Here is a 17,074-nt window from a genome sequence, read left to right on the forward strand (position 1 = left end):
CTTGCCTTGTGTCCTTCTCTCATGTACATATAAACACAAAGACAGAGAGCTCTTCGTTTGCAAAGAGCATAAGCTGCCGTTGGCATCATTGGCAGCTTCTTTTTCTGGACTGGATCATTTCGGGGGTATCAGTTTACTACGACAAAGAAACCAAAAATCCTTCCTTTTATCATTATCACATTCCCAAATGGAGCCTCTATGGCTGTGAGATAGATAAATAGATAGATAGATAGATATTCAAACTTGAAGTGTCATCTATATATATAAAAGGGTAATGAAATTTCGGCCTAGGACAAAACAACAAAACTTCACATCCCAGAAACACTAAACTTGGCAGCACAACCCCTCATCCATGCCTCTACGTTCATGCAACAAAAAGAAAAGAAAAAGTCCTAATTAGAGGGACAGGAAGAATTGTTTTTATCCAGTTGCTGCCAGTTAGAAGGCTAAGCTCCGCCCACTTGGTCTCCTAACAACCCACTCAGCCCAGGGGACAGGCAGAGTTAGGCCTCACTTAGGCCTCTTCCACACTGCCTATAAAATACAGATTATCTGATTTGAACTGGATTATATGGCAGTGTAGACTCAAGGCCCTTCCACACAGCTATATAACCCATTTATAATGGACTTAATGTAAGGTAAAACCTTTACCCTTTACCTTAACCACCACCAATTCCTCAATAGTTTATTTCCCATACCACCCTACTTCGCCACAGCAATGCATGGCTGGGCACAGCTAGTATAACATATAACAATTTGACTTTCAATATCTTATGATGAGGAAAAGAGTGATAGGCTTTCTTGCAAGTTCCCACTCCCTTTTCAAATGCTTCTTTGATGTAAATGAGAGAGCTAATCTGAGAGAGAAGGAAACACAGCAACTTTAATCTTTTGAAGCTCATCCAGATGCAATTTGATTGAAAGTATTTGTTGTTGTGTGCCTCAAATCAGGGCTATAGTAACAGCATTATAGACCCCCTGGCAAAGCAGTTCACTGGGTCCTGCCTATACAATTTCATAGGAATAAAAATATAAATTATCAGTAAGCTTATATTTATTGGTACCACCAACAAAATCAGTACTCGTTTCATCTTTCTCTGTGGCTCATTTCCTCTTTTGTGCTTCACTCAAAACATTACTTTTCATTTCTCCTCAATTGGTTATTTATGAATTTCATTGACATGTAATAAGTCTACAGTTTCTTTTTCCTCACTTCACTTTCTTACACATCCTCTAACCCAGGCATGGGCAAAATTTGGCCCTTCAGGTGTTCTGGACTTCAACTCCCACAATTCCTAGCAGCCAGTAGGCTGTTAGGAATTGTGGGAGTTGAAGTCCAAAACACCTGGAGGACCAAATTTTGCCCATGCCTGCTCTAACCCTCCACCACACAAATATAATTATTGGAACACAAACAGTAGAGGCTGTCATTCTGATAATGGAAATGCATGTTGTCAGCAACTGTTATCCCGAGCCGTTAACTACCTCCCCTGAATCTGATACAACATTCTGCCTCCATAACACTGTAAGCAATAAAGATGGTAACATTTTTCTCACAAATGCAAACATGTCAACTCGCTGCTACTAGTTTTCCTTTTTACTCCATCTAGGTTATGGACAGATTTGGATGTTGAGGTACGTGATCAGAAAATTTGTGTTAAAGTCTAGTCCATGCATAGATTAGCATAGGCAGTTGCCCAGTGTGCCCATGCATTAAGATGCCACTGCCTTAAAATCATTTCCAAATAGTAAGATTTGTTTGGGGGTGGGGGTGGTTTATTTTATTTATTACAATATTTATATCCTGCCCTTCTCACCCAACAGGGGACTCAGGGCAGCTTACTGGTTGCCTTTGCCTTTCTCTGTGGTCTCTTCTACACTGCCCTATATCCCAAGATCTGAGCCCAGATTACCCCAGATTATATGGCAGTGGGGACCCAGATAATCCAGTTCAAATCAAATAACCTGGGATCAGATTCTGGGATATAAGGACAATGTAGAAGGGGCCTGAGAGTGATTTCACACAGATAAGAATGGAAAATTGCCCCTCCCCCCCAAATCTCCAGGCATGTCATTTCTACGTAGCAGGAGGACTCAGGGAGTTCCTTAGTGGTGACCAAGTAAGTTTTACATTTTTAAGGGTAGTTTTTGGGTTTTTGGGGCTGGGTGCTTTTTCGGTTTTCCGTGCTCATGGACAGGGAAAACCTGCTTTGTTCTGAATTAAGTTGCTTTTACTGAAGGTGTCATTTGGACACCTCTGGTAAAAGTGCAACATTTTTGGGCCTGTCTGGAAGGGCCCTGAGTCTCAGAGAATGCCACTTGTCCAAGATCAATCAGTGGTTTCCCATGGCCAAATGCCCTCCAAATTCATAGTCCAACACACCACTATACCACATTGACTTTAAATTATGCAATTAAATAAGAATCTGTTTGTATCTGTAATAGTTTAAGATATTTGATCTATCAATATATTTGTGACTTTATCCATACATTTAATCACATGGCTCTGCACATGAATTTAATCATGTGGCTTTCGATCATGTTGATGCTTTCTCTTTCAGTTACTGAAGTAATGAAATGTCATTGAACACCTTGAACCAAATTTAAGAGGTGGGGTGATTTTCTGCAGTAACACTGCACTGCTTGGCTTTATTTCAGAAACTTCAACTAGGCATGCCAAAGAAATCTCTTTACCTCTGGGATCCCTTTTGCTCTGCTTAAAATATTCCCAACCAAAGAACCATTAACACACATCAAATCATTTTAATAGGGTACAAAAAAGTGTATGAAAATATTTGCCAAAGAATAACAGAGGAACACAATGTTATATGAAATAGGCAGATTCACTTTGCTCAGGGTAGAATAGTGCTACGATACTGTTACAGCATGTTCACTTGACTTCTGCTGTGTATTACTCGTTTAATAATACTTCATTAAATGCTCAGTCAGTTTTGTTTTTCCAGATCACCAACTCAAAAACGCTGCCCCCTTTAAATGAAGTGGAAGCTGTAGCTAAGTACCATTTCTACACAACACTGGGTTAGTTATTTATGGCTAGAAATAAACATTTAGAAAATGCTACTGTCTCTATAGAAACTCACTGAAGACTAGACTTTAGATTTTGAAGACACAAGAAAGGCTATGTAGAAAAACAATTTTCCACTGATTTTCACTGGTGAGCTGATCAACACTATTGGATGATTCAAGGGCCCTTTCACAGTATACAATTATAGCACTATCATTCCACTTTAAAAGCTACTGTTCCATCCTGTGGAATATTTGTATCTGCAGTTCAGGAAGGGATAAAATTCTTAGAGACCTCCTGTACCTCACCAAACTACAGACCTCAGGACTCCATAAAACATTGGCATTAAGGTTGTGTACACTTTCATTTTTATAAATAGACTCCAGCTGGTTCGGCCCTTTTGGATAGCCATAACAGCACAGGCTCCACCACCATTTTTTTCCGGCTGCAACAGACCACATGGCTGCCAAAAACTACTGCTTTCTCTTTATTTTGGCTACACATGGAGCATGGGGAGATGTGTCCTGCCTGTTGAGCCAATCAGAACAGAAGAAAGTCATAACGTGTCTTTTAGTCAAGCTGAGCTTCCATTTTTCTGTTGTGAGCAGGCTTCTAAGAGAGAACGATCAGTCATTTAAATTCTCAGTGCTGCTTGCAGCTCTGCATGGCTTGGCTTGATTTTTGACTCAAATAGCAATAAATAAGCAGTTTACTTTCTACACACTTAAGAAACTGCCGCACAAGGCAAACTTCAAATGTGGGGTAAAGGATGTATCTTAGCTTTTCTAAAGCCACCATAAAATGAGGAGGTAATTTTATCTTTTTTTAAAGAATAGCTAATGCTCCTTCAGGTGGTGTGGCTCCCTCTGAAATAAATGTTTTAAAAAATGGTGCCTCCCTTAACTCAGTTTCATTGAAATGGTATTGAGGGCAAACAATTCCAGAAAGGGTGGTTTCTTACACTGGTTTAAATAGAAGTTTTTGCACATGTGATGAGGGAGAAGCTGGGACGGTGTGAGCCGCCTCTGGCAATCTGAAACCCAGGCTGAGGAAAGAAGGGAGAGTGGAGGGAGAAATAGCAAGGTCTCCCTTAAAGCCTGAACCCAGCTGCCTTGAGGCTTAAAGGAAGAAATGGCAAGGTCTTCCTTAAAACCTGAACCCAGTCGGTTTGAGGCTTAAAGCAGCTTAGGAAAGAAGGATGAGTGAAGGAGAAACAGTCAGGTTTCCCTTTTTAAAGCCTGGACCCAGCTGGCTTACTGGGGCTTAGGCTTCCCTCCATGTGATGAGAAGGATAAGGGGGAAGCCTGGATGGTGCGGGGCATGGGACGAGCACCACCGGTAGCATGTGTGAAAAGGTCTAAGGAGAGAAGATCCCAGAAAGGATGATTTTCTAAAGACTGATGCCCTAAAAATGATGGAAAGAAGAGGCTTGTAAGTTCCCCATTGTCTCCAATGGGCTGAATTGTCCTGTTTTGTCTTTCAAAAACAGCCTTAAGACACTGTGGTAAGTAAATGAAAACTGCTTTACTTCAACAAAACAAAGTACAGTACACTCAGTGAAATAATGCAAAAGAAAGCCAGGAAGTCTTACTTCAGACAAATAAACAGGCATAAATCCAGATGCAGACTTGGAGCAGGCACACAGAGAGTGAAGGCATTAGAGTCAGTTTGTTACCAGCAAGCGCTGGCTGCACCTGCTTCGGCTTTTATAGCCCTGGGTCCCCACACAGCTGCTAGGGCAGTTCCTAATTACTCAGCTGCATTTCTGGCAGCTAATCTAGCTGATTGACGTCTCTGCTCTCTTTCCTTTCACCTCTCCTGGAATGAGGGTACTAGCAAAGTATCCTCCTCAGACTCCAACTCGCCCTCAGATTCATGAACACTTTCCTGCTCCCCTTCCTCTTCTGAAGAAGAGGAATCCCTGACACGAATCTTCCCAGATATTTTGGTTGCCGGATTGAAAAACTGTTCCCCCCCCCCGACTGAATTTGGGATCCTGAAAAATGTTTCAGGGGGCCCACCAAAATCTGGATACCAAAACCAGAATGGGGTTCAACCGAATTGCACCCCCCTAATTGCCATGGCTATTAAAGAGAAATTGCCGTGTTCTAATTGTTTCGTGTGAAAAGGACACTGCTTTACAGAAAAATCCCGAATTGCCTGTAAGATTCCACCCATTACCTTTTTATTCTTGTTTTTGTTACAATCATTTCAAAGGATCCTCTATATTCCTAACAAAAATGATACTGCTTTCCCCTCTTTCAAACAGAACAAGTGGAACAAACAAGCAAATAAGCTGCTAAAAGATTCTATTCAGTGTTAGTAAAGGCAAACAAATTAAGAAGGCATTATTTACACTTGAAAAAACAGAAATGACATCAGGGCGAGTTAATATTACAAACTATTAATGAAAGACACACTAAATGAAACAAATCACATAATAGATCACAGCAAAGTGATTCTGTGTAATGAATACTGATACCAACTGAACACATCTGTGCTCTTGGGGAATACAATTTTAAATTTATTTCAGTACATACTCTAGCTATGTGTCCTGTTGCTTCTTTTAAAAAAAACAAAGAAAAAACCTTTTAAGAAAACTAAATCAACTCTATTTCCTTCCTCATTCAAATGATATACTATAGGTCTGTCAGTTTATGACTATGAGACAGATCTAATTTACAGGAAAGATTACATCTGTTTCATAGTCTAAAATATATTTGATAGGTTTCATAATTTTGCTTGGAATATTATGTTTAAAAATTAATTTGGTAATATTTAGTGTTAGAAACAAGTAAATTGGTGTATTACTACCAACACTAACAATGGTAAAACACCTCTGAAGATGCCAATAACAAAATCTGTTCTTAGCGTCAACAATGACAATGTTGTTGTTTTTTTTGAGCCATTTGGTCTAAAATGGAATTCTTTCAAGGTGTACCAGATTTAAAATTCAAACATTCCTAACTATTCATTAAACATTTGGATTAAAAAATGCAAACAGTGAGAACAAACTTTTGCTGTCTGCACTTTTTTCTATGTTCATATAATGTAGAGAAAAGTCAATAAAGACTGAATGGCTACAACATGTCAGTAGGATGCAATGCTTTGTGTTCATACCTTGCATATGTCTCTTTTTGGACAGTATGCAAAGGGCTACCCTCTGGCTTTTTGAACCTTATTCACCTCTACTCCTCACAGCTGTCAAGCCTCAGGAGGTGCCACAACTGCTGTTGATACTTACTGGCGAGGACACATATTGTAAAAGGATAGGTTACATTCACAAAATACATGGCAACATCCCATCTTAGTTTATTTCTGTTTGGATAAAGGTGTTAAGGATTTTCAGTAACATTCTTACAGGAGTACTGAAATGTGATGGACTGTTTTGATATTTCTTCATGATAATTAACAGTTCTTTCACAATTAGGAAATACAAATGAACCAAATCAGTTTGAAGGAGAGAAGGAAATACATTGCAACAGGATTCTCAAGACAGCATAATTATATGTAAAGTTGCACTACAGTGCGGCCATCACTCTCCTCTTCAGGAAGCCACCTGATGAATTAAAAACAATTTTGGTTAGAAGAGAAGGTACATTAGACACGCACACAACTAGATAAAATCCCCATGAAGGTCTTAATACAGTGGTGTTTCTAATCATAGAATCATGGAGTCATAGAATCATAGAATCTTATGGACGTCACTAGGTAAAGATAGTGAAGTCATCAATGAAGTCACAACTAAAAATTATTCAGATTTTGGAACTGCCATTTTCAGTTTTATTGTGTTAGGGGGGAAAGTTGGAAAACAGAAATAATGGAAATATTTGACATGGTTAGTAACCCATTTAAGAAGTTTTAACTGCCTTTTAATAGTCTCTTATTTCAAATTGGAAATAAGTAGCAAATGCTTGGAGGCAGATAGGCTAACCAGTAGGTTGGATCCTGTCCATTGGCCGACCTCAGAATATCATAGAAGGAAAACAATCTCCTCAGGAATGTACCTACAATGGATCTATATAAAGGAAATATTCCATCCATAAGGCTAATGCTGCTATTGCCTGTTGTTTTCTTGGCTTACTTTGCCTATCTTTATTTCACACAGTGAACAGTATGTCACACATTATGCAATATAAAATCAGATTGAATGAATGTCAGATCTGGAGGAATGTGTTTGCTAAAATGTGTAAACCTGGAGAAAGAAGAACGTAAGAATCTAAGAAGTATAGAGACTTCTAAATCATGATTCCCAAATTTTGGTCTACCAAGTGTTCAATTCAATTCCCAGAAGCCCTTGGTAATTTCACTAATAGTCAGGCAGCTGAGGTCCAAGGCTGGACCTACACTGCCATGTAATCCAGATTATCAGAGCAGATTACCCAGATTTTATATGGGTGCGTAGATGGGGCCCAAAACACCCAGAGGACCAAAGTCAGGGAATTACTGTTGTAAACTGTAACTAGTGTTTTCTTGAGACAGAATCTTGGATAATGAGTCAATACCTTCTAGCCAGAAAGTGGTGCATTGCTCCACCTCAATCTGCAACAGCTGTAAGAACTGGGAAATACACCAAAGGCCCTTTCATGCTATGAAGTTACGGTACTCCAATTCTACTTTGCCTGCCATTGCTGCATCCTATGGAATCCTGGGGAATATTGAGACACTAAAACTTACTGGTTGAGAAGTATCTTTAAACTACAATTCACAGGAATTCACAGGCTGAAGCCATGACAGTTAATCATAGTGCCGCAATGATGTAGTGTGGAGGGTTTTGGGGCTCCTGTGGCAGCAAGGACCACCAGGTTCATTGCCAAAGAGGGCGGCAGGAAGTAGGAAATTCCTTTGGCAAAAGCTACTTTAGCGGAGATGAGAATGAAGACCTGCTTCCCTTTCCAAATAAGAAAGGGATCGATCATTTGATTTGGTTGTTGTTCAACTGCTTGCTTAATTGCTGTGTTTTATTGTTGCTGCTGTTGTTTCCAAAAGAACAAATATGCCGAGGAAACAGTTGTGGCCATTAGAACAAGAAGAGCAATAGCACATGCAGAGTGAGGTGGAAGCCTCAGTGCTATGGAGAGGTAGGCACAACAAGGTGTTGATTGGCTCCAAATGGTTCATCATTTTAAAATAACCTGAGAGATTCAGCCACAGGAGGCCAAAAAAATGCTAGTCTGGCCTCATTCCTGTTGCCAGCAGGCAAAGTCCTTTTTGTCAAGACACTCATTCAGTAACTGATTTCCCGTTACAATCAGGGTCTTTTTAATTGTTTGCTTGACTTTTTAATATTTTAATTTCAATTCTTTCAATTATTATTATATATAAAACAGCTCTGTTTTTAAGCAAATCAATACATCTGAGAACCACATATGTAGGGCTGATTGGGGTAAATTGTAGGTGTGATACGGAAACGTGATATATATATTCAGTTTTATCATATTTATTTACTGTATTGTTATAAGTGTTTTATTTAACTTACTATATAGTGTGTAAGCATGTTTTATCAAGCCTTTTTGATACTGTGATATGACCTAAGAGCTAATCAATAAATTTACTACTACTACTACTACTACTACTACTATTATTATAGGCTGGGACCAGAAGTGTTCTGCATTTTTAATTTTTTTTTGGATTTGGAATACTTGCAAACACATAAGGAGATATCTTAGAGATGGGACCAACTTTACGAAATTCATTTATGTTTACACATATCCAGAAGATAATTTTATACACAATGTTGCTAATGAAACAAAGTTTGTAAATGTAGATATGAATCTACACTGCCACATAATCCATTTCAAAACAGATAATCTGAATTTTACATGGCAGCGTAGAAGGGGCCAGAGAATGAAGCACAACAACAAGCACTGCCACTTTCATGGCCTGGGCAAGTAGCTCTCCAAATCTTTTGCTAAATTGTCTCCCATTGGGAAAACCTTCTGAGCAGCTCCTAGCTGGCCCAGATTGGCCACCAAGTACGTCTAAAAGGGAAGCCGTGCATGTGGGAGGGCGGAGGGTATGGTTATGGGTGGCAGGAATTTTGTGTCCTTTCCCCAAATATATTTTAAAGTGTGATTACAAAAAAATCTATAAAAGAAACAAAAGAAAAAAGCACCAGGAAAATAAAGAGGGGCCCGGGGGGGGGGGCGGGGAGAGAAAGGGTCAAAAGTATATTGAATGTTATTGAGTGCCTTCAAGTCATTTCTGACTTATGGTGTCCTTAAGGTGAACTTGTCATATGGTTTTCTGAATCTAAGAGTATGTGACTTGTCCAAGGACACCGAGTAGGTTTTCATGGCTGGGTAGGAATAAATACACAGCATATTTTTCTATTCGTAAAGACTCAAGGGATCTTGAGAAAGTGAGTGAACTTCTGCCTTCTGCTCCCAGGTTCCAAAGCCACTCTCAGCCCATTGGCCAATTTCGGTTCATTCATAGATCAGATATTATCTTTGGAAAAGGGGACAGAGGGTCATTCTTATCACTTAAATTTTTCTTGTCACATTTCATTTGAGAAAATATACATACATATATACATACACACACACATTTATATATACAGTAGAGTCTCACTAATCCAAGCCTCGCTTATCCAAGCCTCTGGATAATCCAAGCCATTTTTGTAGTCGATGTTTTCAATATATCATGATATTTTGGTGCTAAATTCGTAAATACAGTAATTACATCAAGACATTACTGCATATTGAACTACCTTTTCTGTCCAATTTGTTGTATAGCAGGATGTTTTGGTGCTTAATTTTTAAAATCATAACCTAATTTGACGTTTAATAGGCTTTTCCTTAATCCTTCCTTATTATCCAAGTTATTCGCTTATCCAAGCTTCTGCCGGCCCGTTTAGCTTGGATAAGTGAGACTCTACTGTATATATATGTATGTGTGTATGTGTGTATGTGTGTGTGTGTGTATATATATATATATATATATATATATATATATATATATATATATATATATAGGTTTGAATAATAATATTAGGAGATGGATATTATTGTTGTTGTAAGGAAATTAGTAACTTCTTTTTTAAAAAAGAGATAGAGAAAAACAAACCGGCTGCAGTTGAAGCAGTATGATTCATTTGTCAACACATCTGTGATTTCTACTTTTTCTAGAAACCATTGACTTCCTGTGAAGGAAGGACAGAAGTTAATATGTGCAACTTTGAATACAGAATAACCATGAAATAATTCAGTTTTTCCTGTCATTGCAATCTACTAAAATTACACAGTATTACCACAAACAATATGGAAATTCATGGTGTGTAAAAAATATTGCATTAGTAATCTTTTTTTTTTAAAGAGCAAAATGGTCTAATGACATGTTGTTTAAATTAGTTCAGATAGCTGGGATATTTCTTAGGGTCTTTCCACACAGGCCCAAACCTGTGATGGGTTTTGGATTAACTTGATCATCCAAACAATGCCTCAGGTTAATCTGGATTAATCCAGAGTAAACTGCGGGCAGCACTAAATCACAGGTTTTAGTGACAAAAAAATCCTGGGACTTCAAAAGAGGTCCACACACTATTGGTCCTGGGACTTCTGCTGCTGTCACCCACACTTGATACATTGTTGCGAGATTTAGAGGCTCCCAAGACGGCCACCGCAGGGGTCTGCAGGATACTTTGGTGTTGTTGTTGTTGTTGTTTTTTAAAACCCTCAAGATGCGAATATGTGCATATGTGGATATGCGGATTGCTGCAAAAGTTCAGTTCTTTGTTCTGGCCAAAGAAACTTTGCCCTCAACATGTTTAATGAAGTTTCTGGCACACAAATAAAGTTTGCGGGTTAGGACCACTTCTGCCCAAGTCAGCACTACACAATCAAACAGGAACAGAACTCTGTCATTATTATTTGACCTTACTGTCTGGCCATCTGTACAGACAGATTTGGTTGTATACTTGTAGCATGGAACAACAGATTGCTGTTCTTGGTTTGAAAGTCCTGTTTCATTGTGTACTACTTACTACCTACTGTGAAAGTACTTGTTCCACCCCAGAAACTTTGGGGTTTTTTTGCCACAAGCTTCATTAAACATGAAGGATGATGTTATTCTTGCCAGAACAAAGTTTTATCCTTCTACTCAAGTGTCACCTTCTTTTTAGGAACTGACCAATCAGAAACAAATATCTAAAACCTGGGAGCAAACCTAGATAGAAAATCCAGATATGCGGAGATCTGCATTTTCAAATCACAACTGGGTTATCCCCTCACCTGAAAATCTCACGTGTTTTGCTGTTTCTAGTGCCTCCTCCCACATTCTGAGGGAACAGCATCTGGCCACCTTCCTGTTTGCTGAGGAAGCTCCTGGGATAAAGGTACTGTCTGGACGGGCCCTGGGATTTCCCAGTTTACTCTGAATTTAAAAGACACCTCAACAGATTCTGACCTTACTGCAAGGTCTGGATCTGTTGAGGTGTTGGGCCTGTGGGAATTGAATTTTGGGACCGCCTTCAGCGATCCTGAAGACCAATCCCCATATATACATATTTCACATTTTTTATAGCAAAGTGTCATACACTGCAGCATTAAATGTGCTCTGATATGGTTACTTCATGTAGGTGAAAATGCTAAGACATTGACATGATGGAACAGTTCTCCTCCGACTAAGCTGTGTTGATATTATGAGCCTTCATTTCTTAGGGCAGTCTTAACATGCAGCTTTCGAGGCAAGATTTATCCCAAAGAAATTAGTAATTGTCTTTTGCTGGATCTACCCTACCATATAGCCCAGATTATCAAAGCAGATAATTTGGATTTTATATAGCAGTGTGAATGGGACCTTCCTTTGAGGCCCCTTCTACATTGCCATATAAAATCCAGATTATCTGTTTTGAACTGGATTATATGGCAGTGTAGAGTCATATAATCCAGTTCAAAGTAGATAATGTAGATTATCTGCTTTGATAATCTGGATTATATGGCAGTGTAGAAGGAGCCTGAGGCTGAGAAAATTGCTTAAGATCTCCCAATAGGTTTCCATAGATTTCAACCCCTGGTCGCCTACAATCCGGGTCCAACATTCATTGCACCAGAATGCACTTCCAGACTTTATGAGGAGAAGATGATTAAGACAGAGAGTTTTGCAAACAATTATAGGATTTAGGATGGATTTACGCTGCCATATAATCCAGATTATCAAAGCAGATAATCCATATTATCTGCTTTGAACTGAATTATATAAATCTCCACTGCCATATAATCCAGTTCAAAGCAGATAATCTAGGTTTTATATGGCAGTGTAGATTTCACACAAGGATATATTGTTTCTCACCTGCCACCTCATCACATAGGGTAAATTGGCCCCTTGCTCCTCTTAGAGCAGTGGTTCTCAACCTAGGGTCCCCAGATGTTTTTGGCCCTCAAGTCCCAGAAATCCTAACAGCTGGTAAACTGACTGAGATTTCTGGGAAATTGTAGATCAAAAACTTCTGGGGACCCCAGGTTGAGAACCATTGTCTTAGGGAATGGGACCTGCCAAGTACCATCACATGATGCAGGCAGTGGCCCCACCCCATTGTGACGCTTCCTCACTAACAATGGGAGGTAAGCTATGTTTTGGGTAGCTCTGTCGGAGCTACCCACATTTTTCAGCCCTTTCCCTCATCTGATGGGAGCAGGGAAGGTGTGTGCTAAACAGGGTGATTTTTCTTGTTATGAAGTACATCACTAAGTAATGTTCAGAAACCTTTTAGTGTTGCCAAATCTTTAATGACACAACTATTGAGCTAATATTATCCCCATTTGGGGTCAGGACCCATAGAAGTACTTATTTAGAGAGCTATAATATGAGGCAACATAGAAATGGTTTTAGTTTATTGTCTTTATGTTTCATTCTTCCTCAAAGGAGCTCAAAGCAACATATGTGATTTTCCCTGCTTTGATTCTTGCCTCTTTGAGGTAGGTTATGCTGAGAAAAAGTGACCAATCAAGGTTACACAATTAACTTTATGGCTAAAGAAGAATTTAAAATTGGATTTCCTGGATCTTGGTTCATCAGTCCATATGGCACCCCAGATTTCCATTTTCTTCAAAACACTGTGAAAATGCCATACAAAACACAATATGCAACACAATAGGAACATGCAAATGACACATATCCATGCTTACCAAATCCTTTTCCGTCATGCCCAATTTCAATCTCCTGCAGCCTTCCAACTTTCTTTGTCTTAATTTTGAATGTGTCCAACTTTTAAATAAAAGGAGAGGAATAAAAGATAAAAATGTAATAGATTTTTGGGAACTGGTATGCTCTTAGTTCTGTTTTAGGCAGGATTGAATTTATCTGTGCAGAAAAATAATGAAATTGATGGCCTGAGAGCTTGGAAAACATACCATTTGGGGGAGGGGGAACACTTCTCTGAATCTTAACACCAACCTTGGTTGCTTGGACATTCTGGCTCTGGGATTCCAGTTAGTTTAGTCTACCCCCTCCCCCAATGTTTTCAAACCTGTGCTTATTAATACAATTAACTACCAAACACAGCAATGTTCTATTTTTAATCTTTCATTTATTTACTAAAAATACCAACAACACATTTCCAGATTGCTGAAGAATTCTTGCCATGTTATCCAACACCCACAGGGACACCACCCCAATGCCATACACTGAATACATTACATACTCCAGCCTACCAGAATCTGATTGGTAACTGTCACCCAGAGACTTTTTCATCAGCTTCCCCATGACCTGCCGGAAGAGATTTGACAGCTAGATCAGCTGCCAAATTTTGAGACGCAACGGAAGACTCATCACTTCCGGCAAGCTTATCTGGTCAATTTTAAGTTGTGAATTTTAATCTGTTTGCATTAGTGGATTTAAACTTGTATTTGAAATCTGTGTATCTTGATGTATGTCTTTTAATAGTGTTTTATCTCTTGTTTTAATGATGTTATATCCTGCCTCGAGCTCCAGGAAGAGACAGGTAATAATAATAATAATAATAATAATAATAATAATAGTTATTATTATTATTATTATTATTATTATTATTATTATTATTATTATTATTATTATTACCAGCCAGTATACTCAATCTGTATTTGTTTGATGATATTAAGGGCTATCCTACACATTAAGTGGCAGCAGTCAGGTTTGCTTCAGAGTATATATAAAGTAGGAAGTTGTTCTGTCACGCGCTGGGCCTGTAACTGATTGTCTTTTGTATAGGATGTACACTTTATGCCCAGCGGGAAGCCAGGGTGCCTAAAGAAAGGTTGTTGAGGATTTCCCTGAAAGGATGGCCTTTTGAGTCTTTAATGAAATAACAAAGTCTTTATTGATGAGCAAATAATAAATCAAATAATACTTCAAGGTTTCCTTAATAGACTGTTGGCCCTTTGAGTCTTGTCCCCAAGGGACAGGCGATTGGTTTTGAATAACTGTGAAAACCCTCTTATAACCTCTCCCAGGCTGTCTATCAATATGGGCTTAGCTGATGTGGGACCCACTGCTGACTCCAAATGCGTCTGGGTATCGAGTGGACCTACCAGCCAAGGCTTGCAGATGTTTCAGATGGCGTTCCGTGGATCTGTGATGCTGTTCTCTCTTTGAGTCTTTAGAAACTTAGGGCTGTTTTCCTCAGGAGCTGTGAGGCTGAGAGGCTGTAAGCTCTCAGCCAGAGCTTTTGGGACTTTTCCCCTGGAATTTCTGTTTCCTCAGATGTTCTATATCCCCGGATGTTCTATATCCCCGGATGTTCTTGAAATATGAAGCTTTTCTACGGGACGAGCTGGTCTACGTCCTATAGCTTAGCTTCCTAAGTGAGACAGACTTAAAAATGGCTCCTTCCCTCCCACAGCCCTGAACAAGGGGTGGAACCAAACTTAATGATGATTGACAGGCAGCCTGTCCTATGATTGCAAACCTTTGCAGCAAGAAAATAAAATCGGAGCTCCTGGTACAGCCGTACCAGCACAGAAGTTAATGTACAAATTGAAAAGAAACATTTCCAGAAAAATGTATTTCATTTACACGCATACATTTAAAAGTTATAATGTGCTAGATGGCCACAATGCAAAAAAGAAAAAAGAAAAAGAAAAAGAAGAAGAACAGAAAAATTAGGGCTGTGGTGCTCACCTTTCCTCGTTCAAAGGGATCTCGATGATCCAGAGATTTGCTTAGTTGAATTAATGAAGATGTATCCAGGTCTCCAAACAGAATTATGTGAACATTGGCATCTGTCCCTGCTCCTCTCTTGTCACCCGTGTACACCTTAATAATATATTCAGTGAGATTTTCCAGTTCATCTTTCTTCTGAATCGAAGATAACAAGATTTCTCTCCTGATTTTGGGTTTGTTAACATCCAAAGGGAATGTTCTTTAAAAACAAAACCAGATAGTGATGTTTAGAATTCATCATGCTCTCTAATAATGAAAAAGAATTACAGATTGTTTCTTGTTTACTGTTTTGTAAGTTGGCCAAAAGCCAAAGGTTCTTTGAGGTGCTTACAATAAAACAGAAGCATCTGAATTAAAAGAAAACACACACACATAAAAAGAATACCATAAAGTATAACTAAACATGAAAACAGTAGGGAAGAATAACGATAGCAACTCAGTATTTCAACAAGTATATATTTTACAAATATACACAGTGCACTATTGGGTACCATGCCATATCTCACAAAACGTCTTGACCATTAGAATGATTCATTTTTGTACATATTTTACTCACTCATTCACTTCAAATATGTAGACAGGCTCTTGTTCTGGGGCTTTCTTTAAGTGCAGAGCTTTAACTCCCAGTCTGCAGGCTAGAGTAATGAAAATATTTCATTTTACACAAGGATCAATCTGAATCCATTTAAAGAAATTATATAAAATTATACGATACATTCATAGATGGGTAGCATTAGAAATTTTGCTGTTGTAGTTGGTACTATCTCTACCAAGAAGGATGTCATGTTAGGATGGCTGCTTTGGGATCTTTTGTTCCATTGATTTTAAAGGGGATGTTAAAATGTTGAGGGGTTTTACTGCATCAGTATTTGAATCAGCATTTCCAAGAACTGGGGGGAATAATAGAACTGGGGAAAGGGGCAGCCCCAAGGCCACTTAACAAATTTAATTTAATAAACTGAAGGCATGTGGATGAAGGCACAGACCCTACCAAAAATATAAACACTTACCCGATACAGCTGGTTATTGACAGTTTCATATATATACACACACACATACATACATACATATACACACACACACACAAACAAATGGAAAATATGTAATTGCAAGTGAACATCTAATGCAGTATTCAAAGAGTAAAACGATCAGACCAGAAAAACAAACACAACACACTTGAGTCTAATCACCTTAACACACAGCCCCCTCCCCCCAGTGCCATTTCGCCAACAAATGTGGCAAAATGACAGGCATGCAGGGCAGGTCCATTGCGCTTTGCACTGCTCAGGTGTGGTGCCACTTCTACCATGACATGGGGGAAGTGTCACCCAACCGGGGCAAAAGTTCAGTATTAGTGCATTCGTTTTGCTATGGCTGAGGCAGAATGCTCACCTTTGAGAGCTAAGGGACATTTAAACATAGTTTTGTACTATGGAGTTCTGATAGATTTGTGTGCAATAGCATGCAGAAGAATAACATCATGCTTACAAAATCCTTCTCAGTTTCTAGATGAAAATTGGTTATTTTTTCTCTGGAAACTGAGAGTGCTTGAATAAGCCCCCATTAAAGGGGCCAACTTCAGAGAAACTGGTCCTTCAGACTGATTAAGGACACTAAGTCATAATTGTGTATGTAGGGTCTGATATCTTTGCAATGAAGTTTGTGGTTGAACATGAAATTCAGAAACGTGCCTTACAAGTAAAGGATTGCACTGGCCAACACACATTTTTGGTTCCTCAAATGTTAGCCCTATTTCTAGGTACATTTGACCTCCTGATTCCAAAAATAGCACCAGTTTTCCCTCATCAGCTGTAGTTGTTGATATACAGAATGTGCCATCTACCCGTTGCCATCTCCTTGCCTATAGAAAATTATAACCATATCTAAGAAACTGGAGCTGATGTGGTCTAT

At 38.9% G+C, this 17,074-nt stretch overlaps 1 protein-coding gene across 3 annotated transcripts in view; it reads right to left on the bottom strand.

The window, feature by feature from the left end:
• Window positions 1-4,529: 4,529 nt before the first annotated feature.
• The window catches only part of rp1 (RP1 axonemal microtubule associated), a 270,471-nt gene continuing 257,926 nt past the window's right edge, over window positions 4,530-17,074 (bottom strand). For all 3 annotated transcript variants that reach the window (XM_062980362.1, XM_062980361.1, XM_016995666.2), the window contains exons 55-59: window positions 15,720-15,798; window positions 15,122-15,362; window positions 13,153-13,231; window positions 10,094-10,169; window positions 4,530-6,584 (exon numbers count right to left, since the gene is read on the bottom strand). In XM_062980362.1, coding sequence (XP_062836432.1) covers window positions 6,530-6,584; window positions 10,094-10,169; window positions 13,153-13,231; window positions 15,122-15,362; window positions 15,720-15,798 — 530 coding nt within the window. In that variant the 3' untranslated portion in view covers window positions 4,530-6,529. The remainder of the gene's footprint in view (window positions 6,585-10,093; window positions 10,170-13,152; window positions 13,232-15,121; window positions 15,363-15,719; window positions 15,799-17,074) is intronic.

Source organism: Anolis carolinensis, chromosome 4 (assembly GCF_035594765.1).
Source record: "Anolis carolinensis isolate JA03-04 chromosome 4, rAnoCar3.1.pri, whole genome shotgun sequence".
Taxonomy (NCBI): domain Eukaryota; kingdom Metazoa; phylum Chordata; class Lepidosauria; order Squamata; family Dactyloidae; genus Anolis; species Anolis carolinensis.